This window comes from Periophthalmus magnuspinnatus, chromosome 23, assembly GCF_009829125.3.
Source record: "Periophthalmus magnuspinnatus isolate fPerMag1 chromosome 23, fPerMag1.2.pri, whole genome shotgun sequence".
NCBI classification, from domain to species: Eukaryota; Metazoa; Chordata; class Actinopteri; order Gobiiformes; family Gobiidae; genus Periophthalmus; species Periophthalmus magnuspinnatus.
Genome location: NC_047148.1, coordinates 21376331 through 21391885, shown reverse-complemented (window position 1 = coordinate 21391885; position 15555 = coordinate 21376331). Strand labels below are relative to the sequence as shown.

The 15555-nt window shown below is 39.7% G+C and overlaps 1 protein-coding gene across 1 annotated transcript; it reads right to left on the bottom strand.

Moving 5' to 3' along the window:
* Positions 1-734: 734 nt before the first annotated feature.
* Positions 735-14797, bottom strand: gpsm1b (G protein signaling modulator 1b). The gene is made up of 14 exons (XM_033989210.2): positions 14487-14797; positions 8586-8807; positions 7970-8105; positions 7759-7901; positions 7565-7688; positions 7111-7226; positions 6640-6795; positions 6454-6562; positions 6030-6144; positions 5404-5471; positions 5112-5282; positions 1315-1474; positions 1038-1243; positions 735-962 (listed from the first exon to the last, which is right to left on the bottom strand). The coding sequence occupies exons 1-14, from the start codon at positions 14546-14548 to the stop codon at positions 762-764; spliced, it is 1989 nt and encodes a 662-aa protein (XP_033845101.1). The 5' UTR covers positions 14549-14797; the 3' UTR covers positions 735-761.
* Positions 14798-15555: the final 758 nt, after the last annotated feature.

Below are 15555 nucleotides of genomic sequence, written 5' to 3'. Positions count from 1 at the left end.
CAATTTATGGCAGTGGAAAGTCTGGACATCTGAGAATGTTAAAAAATAGAAATGAAAATGTGGAAGTCATGGTTCTGATCTTAAATTATGGGTCAAATACAATGTTCAACAGGACTCATTCTATGTTTAATTCATTTAGTTTATAAATTGCAAAAAAAAATGAAAATAAATTGACAGTAAAGCAATAGATTTTTTTTTTTTTTTTTAACACGAGGCAGCAGCAGTGCACAGAAAAACAATCCCATAAAAAGATGCACAGGAAAAAGAGCTGGTCAGTTTAAGTGGAATGATCGGCCACTGCACTTAAGGGGAAACAGACGAGTCCAGATGAAGGAATGGATTTTTAAAATAATGGCCACTGTATTTCTGAAAGCCAAAGCTAAACAAATATGTGTAATACTGTTAGTGTGTCTACGTACCTAAAAAAAAACACAAAAATAGAACAAATTAAACATTTTTATCTTTATCACTACCGCATTTTAGTGCTGCACATTAGTAAATAAATATCAGAACTCCTGAGAGTCTTCACATTTATTTTTAAAAGGGACGCACAAGCTTCAATGGTTTGGTCAAATGGGCCTTTTTCATTTTGTTCTACACATTTTATATCAATTCATCACAAATAGAAACGTTTACAGTGTTACTTAATACACATGAAATTTGTTTTTTTTTCTATCAACTCTTGGCCCCTTTGATTGTGACTTTTTTTTATTTTGTTTTTGTTTTTTTTAATGTTTATGTACCACATTCAGCACCATGTTTTAGCTGGAAACACCTCCTGGCGGTTCGAGCTCTGCAGAGTCCGAGTCGTCCTGCTCCTCTGACGGCAGGTGGACTCGCTGCTCGTCCATACGTTTGGCTTGCACCCTCTGGATCAGACTGAAGAAGTCCTCATCAGGCACTGTGGGCGCGTGGGGGCCCCCTTCTGGTGGGGAACAACGCTGGTCATCTATCCTTGAAGACTGGGATTAGGCAGATGGATGAAGTTAAAATAACGGACAAAGGCAGGGAAACACCGTGTCGTCGTTGTAACTTACTTGGCACTTAATAAGCATGTTGAAAAAGTCATCGCTGGGCTCTTGGTGGTCCCCCTCACCCACTAAGTGACCCAGATTGTTCTGAGTAATCCTCAAACCTGGAAGATTCCCAACATTAACCCTCTGATCATCCAGACGACGACTTTGGGAGCTTTCAATCAAATCAAACAGCTCCTCCGTCTGGGGCGATGTGGTAATTGAAGGATCTAGAAAAAAGAACAAAATGAGTTTGAAAGTTGTCAAATGTAAAATGTTGAGTAGAAATATATAAACTGACCCAACATCTCACTGAGCGAAGGCATCGAACCAGAACTGTCTCTGTTGTCTCCGTTGTCTGGACTGTCTAAATTGCAGCGCTGGTCATCCATGCGACTGCTCTGGAACTTACTGAGAAGGTCAAAAAAGCAGTCTTCATCAGAGGGGTCGCGGCCCAGTTTCTGCAGAAAAATGGAAATATAAACAAAAAAATCGCACTTACTTGACGGGCATGTGTTTAACTGTGAACCCTTTTATCATCTGAATACATTAGAGTGGACTTAACAGGAGCACATTCATAATCTGATTAAATCATGATGAACATGATGATGAGTCCACATTGCCCTAGTTACAGAAGGTGGAATGATATTATAAAAGGTGGTATAAAAATAAACTGCCCATTAACATCTGAGGGCAGTGGCCCACAAGGGAAAACAGATGTAACAAGAAAGAAAAAGAAAAAGCACCGGCGGGCATTTCATATATTAGGTGTAGTATTACATAAACACAATGTTCTTTGGTTCACATTGAATTTCTCAGCAATACAATACAATACAATCTTTATAATTACACTTTTTTTCCAATTACACTAAGACAACTTATTTTGTTTTCTGCTTAACCCAGACTCCCAAGAAGAAATGATTATTCTTTATGACCACATAAGCTGCAATGCACATGTGGAATTTATTACAGCTGACCTGCACAACACAAATATGTCAATTAAATCAACCCCCGACCCCCAGATCTTTGTTATAAATGCTATAAATGTTATAAATACAAACATAAATACATACAAGAGACAAACGTGAAAACGAAATCTAAAATGGAACTTTTATACGTTGGAGAAAATGTCAGTTATTCGCTCGTTTACACACAAAACAAAAACTAATTCCAAGCATTTATACACACACAGACACAAATACACAAAAACTAAAGTCAAACAAACACTAAACATTTTAAACAGTCAACATTCGTCCTTATATTACAAACTTTTACTCATGTTGTGTTTCTCCAGCAAACAGAACCAACACCAACCAAGACCTGAAACGACTCGCATTTTCAGCCACAAGTTATTTCAAATCGAGACATCAACTTTCAACACGCGCTGGTGAACAGAGGTGTCTCTGTTCCTCACAACAGTATGTGAAGTAGGTCAGTGTCAGTGACCACCTGATTTTAGTCAGACGTTTAACAATAACCTAAACAATCAATGACGCCTTTGTTTTAGCGCGTTAACGCCGAAAAGATCATCATCGACGCTTTTGTCACACATTCGTCACATAGTTAGTAAAGCTGGAAAACAACACCTTATAAAAATAGAACATTTTACAGTTTCCAAAGTGAAAATAAATATATTCTTACCGGCTGAACTATCTCATTTCTGCAAACGCATGACTCAAAAAAATCACCTTTTCCTCCACACTATATGTCATGTTCTCCTGTAGCACGCCGTCCAATCCTCTCCTCTCTCCTGTCCCTGTTTTTCTTTTAATGTCTATCGTTCAGCGCTGCCTCCCCTTCCTCCTCCTCCTCCTCTTCCTCTACTCTCTTCCCATCCCTTCGTTTGCAGATCCCCAGCCAGCCATTTTTGTCCCGTTCACCCACTGTGGGAAAACAACTCATTATAGGAGGCAGAGGGGTGACTCTGTGGGGGAGGGGGGGAGGACGGACGGAGGGAGCGCTCGGATCAAGGTCACGTTAGCAGCACGGGAGAAGAGAAAGAGCGAAAAGTGAAGCTCGTGTAGGGCGCAGCGCGAGGACAGGTGATTTGTTTTTTTAGCTTTCACCTTGTTTCACTTCCAAAGCGACTTCTGAGATTACGTTACAGATTTATAAATGTGCAAGGATATAAATATAACCTTAACGCTGCTGTGTTTGCAAGTGTAGAGGACGGTTAACAAAAAACAAATGCAAAAAGTAAAAAAAAAAAGATAAGTTACGCGACTGAATGTAGGAAAAAAAGAGGAGTGAATTCAGAAATATCACGATTCGGTTTGGACGATACGTAAAATTCAAATAAAAGACTAATTTATGGACTAATTTTAAGTTTGGTGAAAAAAAACTGACAGGTAGAGCTGAGCGATGTAGGAAAAATAAATAAATCGTGCTGTTTTTTTCGCGTTTGAAAACATAAACATGGACTTAAGCAACAAACCGGTCTATTTTAGTCGTTATTTATTTGGCGTGAGGGCGAAAGGTCAAGGTTCAAGCAAAGGAAAGTGACGTTTTTGACGGCGAAACTTAACACTAACAGAAATAAAGTGACGTTTTATAATCTGAACGAGCTGAATCGCACACCGTGGCCGTTACTCGTCGTTTAAAATGGCGACGCTTCGTTACACTCTTTATAAAACAGTTCTGCTTTGACAAATATCACGTTTGACTTACAGTAGTCGTGCCCTTTGACCTTGGCCTCTCGGCGACACTCACCTACAGAGCGAGAGAGCACCGAGCTGTGGGAATGTGACTGTGATGTTATTATTATTATTATATTTAAACCTCATGTGATTTGCAGACTTCATATGCAGCGTAAATACAAAAACATAATGTATCTGCTGAAATAGGCCGTTTTTTAAATTAATACAAGGCTAATTTGGTTTATCCAGGAATATTACATGTTGATAATGTAAAGAAGAGTCAAGCGTGTCCGTTTTCATGACTTTAAATAAACGAAAACACAAAAACAATGAACCACCGAACCACCGACTCTGAGCACGTGACAAGAAATCCATTTATTTATCTGGAAATATCAATACGCTCATTGATTTTGTTCACTCAGTGTTTCTGGGTAAAATCCACAGCAGCGTTTTTGAAAACATGTTCAGTTTGTTCTTCTGTTAGAGACGGAAAGATTTTAAAGGTGTAAAACAAACACAGTGACGCGGCATTTACAGAATTAAATGGACCTGACTTCACTCCTGTTATATAAGAAATAAAATAAAAAACAACTAATGCATTTATTAAAAAAAAGAAAAAAGAAGGAAAAAACAAAGAAAAAGAAGGAAAAGAAGAGGAAGAAGAGGAAGAGGAGGAAAAAGAAGAAATAAATGAAGAAAAAGAAGAAAATGAAAAAGAAATAAAGAAGAAAAAGAAGAAAAAAGAAAAGAAGAGGAAAAAAGAAAAAAAAGATGAAGAGGAAGAAAAAGAAGAAAAAATGAAGAAAGCGAAAAAGAAGAAAATGAAAAAGAAATAAAGAAGAAAAAGAAAAAAGAAAAGAAAAAGAGGAAAAAAGAAGAAAAAGATGAAAAGGAAGAAAAAGAAGAAAAAATGAAGAAAGAGAAAAAGAAGAAAATGAAAAAGAAATAAAGAAGAAAAAGAAAAAAGAAAAAGAAGAGGAAAAAAGAAGAAAAAGATGAAGAGGAAGAAAAAGAAGAAAAAATGAAGAAAGAGAAAAAGAAGAAAATGAAAAAGAAAGAGGAAAAAGGAAAAGAAAAAGAAGGAAAAGAAGAAGAGGAAAAAAGAAGAAAAAAGAAAAAGAGGAAGAGGAAGAAAAAGAAGGAGAAAAAGAAGAAAAAGAAATGTCTCAGTCTGTGTTACTATATTCATGGGTTTAAGTTTCCTGTTCATAGGCGACATTTTGAGGACCATTCAAAAGACATTATTATACTTTATTTTGAATTGTTAATTGCTATGGCAACAGTGTATTCACGGCTTTCAGAGAGATGAAAACTGTACAAACAAAAACAATATAATGTGAAATAGCAGAAGAGATTTGAGAGGATAATTCAAGCTTAAATTATTCCTGCAGTAGTAAGACAATAAACAAAACAAATAAAGAAATTCTATTGGTAAAAGAATAATCCGAGTCGTGTTACTTACTGGCAGTGGGGGCGGGACTTGCACAGTGATGTCATCCGTCTCTACCGGAGAGTCGAGCCACAGTCGTTCGTCTGAGGACTGACTGTCGGCGTAGCCTTTCCTTTTACTGGCCTGGGACTGCTGACTTTTGGATCTCCTCGGGATGCTCTCGACGTACTGGTTCTCTCCGTCCTGCAGAAAAAGAAAAAAAACATCGTATTGTTCAGACGCGGTCGGGGCTTAGTCAGTGGCGGAGCTATTCAGTCTCAGACGCTGGAATGTCTCTACCTCGTAATAAACGACCTGAACTTACCTTATTTGATAATTTCCACAGTTCGACACTATCCATGCTGTTTCTCTTGCTTAGTTTGGGCCTCGCTCCTATGAAAAGACATTTTAATACAAGAATAATCAATAGTTCAGAAGCAAAGGGAAAGGTAAAAACGTATTTGTGGCAGTTTAGCACAGACCTGATAAAAGTTTAGTCAAGCTGAGAGACGTATGAGTAATGTCAGTGTTTGCCAGCAGGCGCCAGTGTAAAAAAATGTGAGTTACGTGTGTGTCTCAACCAGCTGAAGTCATTCTTGGTTTACTGCACTTACTATTTACAGTCAGACGCCTAATATGGAGATTAACAGCCACAGAGACTTCCCCAGAATTAGATTTTTTTAATAAAACAGCAGAAAACATGCTTATGCAATAATTGTTAATATCACAGAGTCAAGGGGTCTGTAAGTCTTGTCTCCTTTAACGTCTTCTCAAGCGACGCAGGAGATTAGTTTGGAAACTTCCCATAACCTTGTGTCAAACTAATATGTTTTTTTTCTGTCGTCACATGGTAACGGGAGCTAAAGCGGCTCATTACTCCTGGTTTGTGTCAGTTTTCTAGGACAGGTTCAAGAGTAAGTGGAGTATTGTCAGGATAAAAACGCTTCTCACCTTGCATCTCGAACTCTGAACTTGAAGGTGAAAGGTCACTCTCGCTGACGCCCAGCACCTCCATCAGCTGCTCCACGTTCATTCTGGCTGTCAGTTCTCCATTTCTGTCTCCAATCTGAGGCAGGAAACACACTCAGAAAAAATGAATAAATAAAAAAAAAAAATAATAAAAATAAATAAAATAAAATAAAAAATTAAAATAAAAAAAACATAAAATAAAAAATAACATAAACATAAAACAAAAATAAAATAGAAATAAAATAAACATAAAATAAAAATAATATAAAAAAAATAAAATAATAAAAATAACATAAATAAAATAAAATAAAATAAATAAAAAATAAAAAAATCAAATCAAATCAAAAATCAAATCAAATAAAAAAAATAAAAAAATAAAATCAATTCAATTTGCTGAACATCTCACCTCTTTTGATATATCCAGGTGCTTTCGGGCAAAGTGCAGAGCTTGTTTGTGGTTTCCCAAAGACACGTAGGCATTTCCCAAACTCCAACAAGCTCGACCTTCACCAACTCTGTCAACACAGAACCCAGCACAGTCAAGACAAGCGCCCAGTGTCTCGACTCTGAATGAAGAAGGATCACTGTTTACCTGTCTGTGAGCTCTTGGGCGATGTACAGGTGTTTTAGATGATACTCTATGGCCTTTTGGTATTGCTGCAGTAGAGTATAAGTATTCCCCAGACTGTAACACGCCTGAGCCTCCATCACTTGGTCCCTCAACTGCCTGGACAGCTGCAGAGTTTTTCTACAATTTATACAAAAAAGAATTATAGATACACATTGTACACCTGTGGGTAGTTTAAATTTAAAACATCCGGTTACAGCTTGTGGGAATTTCAGATTTAGTGACAACTTTAATATTATGTGATAAGAGCAAAGTGTAATACAGCAAAGACTGTTTTATTTAGACATTAGATTTTCTTATACCATATTTGTATGTGATCCCTGAAGCATGTCTAAGCAAATTGAACTTCAGTTTTGCTTTTGCTCTCAGAAAACTCGACTTATCGTGCACTTAACGGTGTTGTCCACTAGATGTCAGCATGCTCCTTATTGTCACCTGTAGTATTCTGTGGCAGAGTTGAACTGTCCGAGGAATATCAAAGCGTTTCCCAGATTACTGTAGGCCCGTCGCTCTGCTGCTTTGTCCCCGAATTCTTTGGCAATAGATAATCGCTGCAAAAAAAGTTAAAGACGTTGATGAATTATATTATCATTATTATTATATTATACATTTAAGGCTTTGTGCAGCGGTCAGACTCGACCATCATCAATGCAAGATGTGAAAAATTAATGCAACACTGGATGGAAATAAATCTTGTGACATTGCAGAAGTGAAATCGAAACAACGCCACAGCAGTTTCATGCCGTAGTCAAAGCTAAAGAGTGTGTGACCTTATTTTTTGGCCAGGCAGTGTATTTTATTGGGCAAAAACACGAGCACATTAAAAATTCACTAACATTAGAACTATTACTCATATACAAGATCACTGTCCGCACACTGAAGCCCTCACCTGGCGATGGAACTTTATCGCTTCCACAAAGTTTCCAAGCAGATATTGAGTGTTGCCGAGGTTCCCGTAGGCCCGCCCCTGCGCCGCTCTGTCCCCCAGTTCTTTAACCAAAGACAGATTCATCCTGCCCATAGAAAGAGTTGGATACTTTAGAGTAAAAAGTAGTTGAGTTTGAGGTGAGTAACTGCACATACTCATAATAATCCGTAGCTTTCTGTAACGTCTCTCTGACGTCCGGAGGTAGGTCCCCTGGCTCCTGGGAGCAGCCCCACAGTTGCTGCTTCCCTTTGGCGTGAAAAACATTCCCTATGTTATACAGCGCTCGGGCCTCTCCCACCTGCAGGACGCAACAGTGGAACATTTAGGAGGTACGATTGAAATATTTGACCTGTTCGTGACACTCACCTTGTCACTCTGCTCTTGAGAAATGTCTAAATGTCGCTGGCAACAAACCACAGCCTCGTCAAAGCGGCCTAATACTTTTAAGGTGTTTCCAAGGTTACCACTGGCTTTTGCTTCTCCGATTCTGTCTCCTATTGTCCTACGTGAGTAAAAAAAACAAGCACGTCATAATTCAGCACATGGAAACAAGCCTCTAATGTCGTTATTATTAGGCTGGTTAAAACTCAAGAGGCTCATCTAATTGGGAGATCAATGTCGTATTTAATGGTCAGGTTAGTCAGAGCCTGAGAGGAGAGACCAGAAGTTCTGATGAGACTAATGTAACAAGGTAAATCCCAAAGGTCTTTAATCACTTCCCTGCTGAAATGCCAGCTGCATTCTCCACAGGAGGCTGGATTACTCATGCAAGCTCAAGATCCAGCTGGGCTCACAGCTCTGATCATTTACACGTCTCTACACTTTTTCTGGACGTTGCTGGTAACTTCAATAAATCAACTGAACATTGTCTGTATGTTTTTTGTTCCTATTGAAATCTCTATACAAGTTACCATGTATTAAAATAGTTTAAAATGAAGTTTAGCTGTAGAAAAATGGGGCTGTTTTCATGATTTATTCTTACCTTGCTAAAGTAAGGTCATGTCGGTGGTATTCCAGAGCTTTCCCATACTCTTTAAGGTAAAAGTAGGCATTACCCAGTTGGCTGTAAATGGCACTTAGAGTCTTCAGGTCTTCTGTCCCCACCTGCACAGCGGCTTCGAAAAAAGCTGTCCCACCTTTAAAGTCTCCAGATTTACACAGTCTCTCTCCCTCCAGGGCCAGCTCCAGACACGACGCCTCCATCCTGAGACGCACAGAGAATAACGAGGCATTAAACAATGTACATTTAGGCCTGAATGTATGGAAGTAATAGAGCAACATCCTCTATCTGAGACAAATTTGCAGTATCACCATGACAACCAGCCCTGCAGCCATATCTGTGGACTGTTGCTGTAGCAACTGTCCAAATCAATGAGATGTGCACCTTGAAATGGTTTTGCATCTTGTGAAGTCTCTGTTATAATGAAAATACATAGAGTTGAATAAATGACTTATCACAAATCCTGAATTAGTTTGTGTAAAGTAAAAGTGCTCCTCATATATTTTAATCAAAGAATACGCAGATATTGGGAACAAAAAAACAAACAAAGCTCTCTCTTATTTCCAACAAAAACATAATTCATAATGATATTGATCTTCAGCACAGAACAATAAATGCTCCGGTGATGCTGAAAAAAAAAACAAACATTAAACCAATCTAGAAATAACTAGGACCAAGAAGCAAAACCATCAGCAGCATCGAGCCACTGTTGTCATGGCAACAGTTGAACGATAATATAAGGTAGACTACTACAATACTACAACAAAGCTGTCCACTTTGAAAGTACTGGCTCAGGATGGTTTTCTTACACTTCCTCGGCGTGTTTAATTATTATCAGTCACAATATTTAAAGTTAGATACATTTATTACCAACCAAACGATATGAGACGATTAGGAGTGACTTATGTCGGGTTTGTTTCTCTCAGGTCGTTACTTTCCTGTACCTGTATTTTCGCCTGGTACGTGCTTTCTCCACAAACCCCTGAAGTTCTACGTGCAGAGGCTTTAGCACAGCCCTGGGCCTGGCTCCACGGTGGACCAGTTTGCACACGGCTCTCTCTGCCCCGGACAAAGGGCATGCCTCAGAGGTCATCGGTTCTACCCACAAGGACCAAACAATAACAGCTGTTTACACCATCAGCGGGTTTAAATGTTCGCATATTGACTCCATAAAGGCAATAATAATAAAAATACGTGTGTTTACTGGATGTTATAACGTTAGCAGACGACGTGTAGCTGCAGTTAGCTAGATCCATAATAGCCGATAATGATATGGGGCAAAATTTTCCAATGGAGAGTTCAGAGCACAGTCAAGCAAATCCAAGAACCACATCTGCACTTTTGAGTCTTCAACAAAATCAAAATCCTGAAAGTATTCCCATAAAAGGCCAGAGGGGAAATCGTGAAGAATTTAAGGTATCCACTTTAACGCAAAAGATCCTCGTAGATGAAAAGTCTCATTATGAGCTTCTGGTTGGATATTTGTGATGTTTTTTTGTTGTTTTTTTTCCCCACAAAGTGCTCTTCACCATTTGGGTCCTTTTGAGTTACGTCCATTAGTGAGCGTGGACATAATAGAGCACACTTCAAAAAAAGGTGGCCGTATGGGAGTACAGGAGACAATCAGTGACGACAAAGCAAATGCATTCTAAGCCTTAGCCACAATGACAGACTGAGAAGATGAGAGGGAGAGAATGGATAATCCAGTGACCCGTGTGGCCTCTGCACCAACCGCAGTATAGAGAGTGGCCCTTACAAATCCACAGATCTGCTGACGCCGTCTCAAACCCATTAGATCACCGGCCAAGACATACACCGAGGAGAGGGAAGCAGAGGGAGCTTTTAGAGCGCAAATACAGGTTAGTTATTCTCACGCTGTGCTTCCAGACGAGTAAAAAGTTTAAACAGACAGGCTAAATGCGCAAAAAAACTGCATCAAATTTACTTTTAATTATGTATTTCTTATCAAAAGTTGAGTAAATAACCTATTTCAGGATTGTCTTTGTTGCATACATCCCTGAAGAACACGCAAATCTCACAGCGTTTCATTCGATTTGTTTCTTTTTTCTCCAAATAATATGTTTCTGGTTAGTGTTTTGGTCCATTCACTTTCTCTGGGAACTCAACCAAGACACTGACATGCCTCATTTAGCACAGCTCTGGTGGATTGTTAGATCATTGTCTGGTTATTGTCAAAGGCAAAATAAAAATATAAAGATTTAAAATACAATATTCAGTTTTTTCAGCGTTACTAGACTGATTTATATCTGTTGGCGTTGATAAATCAGGCCGATATTTGTACTTTTTAGCGTAACGGTGTTAAATCTCCAGCAGAGGGCGATGTTTTGTTTGGGTCAATCAGCTGAACACTTTATTTACTATTTACTTTACGCTTTACTACGAAGAAGACGGTGCAGAAAACATGATTACGCATTACGCTCTCGTGCAGTTTGTAGTAAATAAACGCCGCGGAGGAGTTTTTTTACGCTTTTCAAATCGGATAATTGGATAAAAAAGTGTTATATTTCGTGAACAATAACACCGGTAACATAATTGCTGAGTTTTATGCCTTGGTTTGAATGTACAAAAGCAAAATGCGTGATTAAATGAGCGATTACGGTCTCAAATGTGAGCGGACTTTGGACAACACCTCGGAAATGTTTGACGTCACCCACTGCAGCGGGAAACTCCTCCAGCGAACGACGTCATGGAGGAAAAAAACACTTCAGCCCAATCATATCTGAAGGAGAATGTCAACGTCGCCTCTGGGCTGTAAACCGATGTGCGTTAAAGTAAAAACACAGGGTCAATACAGGCAACGGTTTAACTTCAAACATCGAGAAAGTCTTCAGTTTGCGTCAAAGATGATTTAAGGACGAGTCGATCTCAATATGGAGTAAATCCCGGGTTCAGAAATGATGTGATCAGAGTCGGACAGAGCTGTATCTTCACTTAAAACAAAAACGATTTATCAGAAAAGGCAGATACAAAGGGAATAAGATGTTACACACACGTCACAGTTACTACAATAAGGCAGATAAGGGGCCCGCCGTGCACTTTTAGGTTGTAGGTTGTGTGGATAAACATGGCAGGACACGGGGAACCAACAGATACGTATCGATTATTTGTTTTTGAAGTAAAAGTTTGCCACGTTACCACATACGATCAAAAGAATGCAGCAGAAATACCAGCAGTGGGGAGTTTGGTCAGTAACACACAATCTCGTCATAGCTGTGGTTAGTGAAACAAAAGACACAACACACACTTTTCTCCGCCGTTTTAAGGGACAGTCTGTGATTATGTAAGTGCGGAGTCGTTTTGAGTGGATGTGCGTTTGGTAAAAAGGTAAAACGGAGATAAGGTTTTGTGCGTTTGTGCGTCTGTTCAGTGTCAAAGTGGAGCGTCGACTCTTGTCCTGTCGTCGCGTCGTGTTGTTGGTGCAAATATGTCTTCTGTGGTTTGTGTTTTGGTGACACACGGAGGAACAAAGTAGCGTAAACTACTAAATATGTATAGTACTTCAAGAACTACACACAAGGGCTACACACTACTGCAAGAGCTACACACTACTGCAAGAGCTACACACTACTACAGGAACTGCATAGTACTACAACAATAACTACACACTACTACAAAAATAATTACACACTACTACAATACTTACACACCATTGCAAAAATAACTACATACTAATACAAGAGCTACACACTACTACAAAAATAATTACACACTACTACAATACCTACACATTACAATAGCTACACACTACTACGAGAACTACACACAACTACAAAAATAATTACACACTACTACAATACTTACACACCATTGCAAAAATAACTACATACTAATACAAGAGCTACACACTACTACAAAAATAATTACACACTACTACAATACCTACACATTACAATAGCTACACACTACTACGAGAACTACACACAACTACAAAAATAATTACACACTACTACAACAACTACACACTACTACAATACTTACACACTACTACAAAAATACCTACACACTACTACAACAATAGCTACACACTACTACAACAACTACACACTACTGCAAAAATAGCTACACGCTACTACAACAATAACTACACACTACTACAATAACTACACACTACTACAATACTTATACACTACTACAAAAATACCTACACACTACAACAATAACTACACGCTACTACAAAAATGACTACACACTACTACAATAACTATAAACCAGATTCCAGTGCATGTTATGAAGTCGTAGTACTTGATTCCTCATTTATCCTGGAGAATATTTCAAACACAAAGGTTTACTTCTTTTGTTTACATTTCCAGAGTACTTCACTGTGGCCTTTACATCGACGTATCTTCACTTTCAGCCTCATATATGTAAATACACGCTGTGAGGAAGTACTACTACAGGTACAGGAACTCTGAAGTACACCACCGTGACAAGAAGTACTGATATTCAAAGTACTGTGTCGTGAAGTTTGATCTGTTTTGTAGCCTCCAACACATACACATACACATACACATACACATACACATACACATACACATACACATACACATACACATACACATACAGCATACTACATACTACATACACATACTACACATACACATACATCCAAGTCCAAATGTGTGTGAAGTATTCGGTGCAGAACAGAAGTACTGTGGGTACGTACAGAGGCCAGTGCCTGTTGTCAAGGAAACAACTAGAACCAACAAGGAATTTTTTCCACATTCAGTTTGTGGATCTTTCAAAAAGCCCCATCCTTCACCTTAAAGAGTCATTTACACACATGGATTATTCTACACGTGGAGGAAAATGAACCTTCTGTCAGTTATAAACCAGTGAAGGTCTAAAGTCTCTACACAAAACATTTATACTGACAGGAATAATAAGAAAACGATGCAGTGTGACGAGGCTTTTCTTCAGCAGTGATCATGAGCTGTGTACTGCATTAGAAACAAACACTTTACATTTTACACTTGCTCCATCTGATCTCTGCCTCTTTCTTTGAGCCTTAACTCATTTAAGATAAAACTGATATGAATAAAGACACGTGAAGTCTCCGTACTCCGTCTGCTTTGTCTGTGAAACATAACCTTCCTCTGCGGCACAAGCTCAAACTGTTCCGCCGACATGACTCACTCCATGAATTTACCTCTGAATGAAAAGTGTGTCCAGGATCAGACATCAGCCTCAAGGTCGGTTACATCAGACAAAAACAGTCACACTACAGCAAAGCCCCAGGTGTGTGCGGCTCATTGAGATCATTTCATTTTCAGGAGGTTTAAAATGATCCTACAGACGCAACAGGTTGTGACAATGCAGCTCATTTCGCTCAGAGCTTTTTAATAAAACGTGTGATGCTGGTGGTGACACAGAACAACTATTGTTTTGCTCAGTGGACAGATCTGATTGTGGTTTTCGGTTTGGTTAAGCAGTTATTTCACATGCAAACAGGTTAGGTCTTTCCCACAGTGCAGGCCCCACAGAAAACAAACACATGGTTTAAGAAGAATGACACGAGCCTAGAATTAAAGCAGAAAACCCTGATGGAGCTGGATCACCTCTGCTCCTCCTGTGGCTCCAGACAAACCTTTAGGACAGTGTCTCTGAGGTGGACACGTGCCCTTCACATCAGTGTAAACCTCAAACACGGCTCCTGTATCTTAAGACTTGGATCTGGGCGTGAGAATGTGAGAATGTGAGAATGTGAAAATGCCACTGTGGCAAATCAGTGAAGGCTGTGCCCCTGATGAGCTGAAGCCTCGGAGCTCCACCTCAGAGCAGTGTGCGCCCTGAGTCTCCCTATCCAGCAGCTATTCAAGGACAAACACCAGCTCACGCGGCCCCTGGATGTCTCCTGGACCGTACCTTGAGTGTAGCCTCTTGCTGACCACATCCTGATCCACGCCGTTAGTCGCGGACTGAGCCATGGACGCGCCGCCGCCTCCGCCGCCGCTGTCAGCCTCCCCGCGCGCTCCCGATGGCCTCCTCGCCTCTTGGCCACTTCCTTATGAAGCAGAGAGCCTTTTCTGTTGTCTCGGGGCTACTGACAATCCCCCATCCTTCCTCTCTCCATTGCGCATTCGTGCGTTCGCCTCTTTCACCACAGCAATGGCAGCTGGCGAGGAAGTGAGGTGTTGTGCAAATGAAGCATATGCACAAGCGCCGCCCTCGAGTCTGGAGGGAGCAAGAGTCTGCCCAGATTTCAACCAGAGTCCAACCACAGCCGGTCCAGAGCCCGTCCAGAGTCCAACCAGAGCCGGTCCAGAGCTTTTCAAGGCTGGAGGAAACACTACACGGTTTCAATCTCAAACTTTGCCCCATATATTTACCTAAGTGTGCCTTATTTAACCTTTTTGTGCCACTATGAACCCCACACACACGATTACACATCTGTCCCTCCAGGTTTACACAGTCATACTTCACATTTTTTTGCTTCTAAGAGTAAATATAATGCAGTTTATCGCCCTCTTAAGTGAACACACTGGTGCACACTGCTGCTTTTACTGCCTCAAAGTCCCTCATCCTGTGCAAAATCTGTGACCTCAGCTGCATAAACATAATTTCACATTTAATTTCTCTGATAAAGCTCGGTCTGTGCGCGTTTTGGCTGCGTTTGTGTCACATAAAAGCAAAAACATGCAGGATTAATAAGGTGCAGTTCTACACTTTGACCACACGAGTGCAGCAAAACACACTGAATGAGGAGGAGCCATGACTGAAACACACAGACTCTGCATTTGTCCTGAGCTGTGATGATGTTCAGGCTGTTTTTAATCCATTTACAGCATCATTATTGTGTTATATTATGCCATGGACTTAATTCATTTAAAAACTATAATGATTTTGTTTAGTTTTTGTGTTTTTTCTACTGTAAACTGATTATTTCCTGACATCATTTCTACATCATCAGGATTTGAAGCTCGGTTGAGTAATA

Bases quoted from the DNA above. Each gene is read 5' to 3' on its own strand.
- gpsm1b (XM_033989210.2), bottom strand. From the start codon at position 14,548: ATGGCTCAGTCCGCGACTAACGGCGTGGATCAGGATGTGGTCAGCAAG. The intron at 6,563-6,639 runs GTAAACAGTGAT...CTGTGTTGACAG, and splicing joins GCCCAAGAGCTCACAGACAG to AGTTGGTGAAGGTCGAGCTT. The intron at 1,244-1,314 runs GTCAGTTTATAT...TCTTTTTTCTAG, and splicing joins TTCGCTCAGTGAGATGTTGG to ATCCTTCAATTACCACATCG.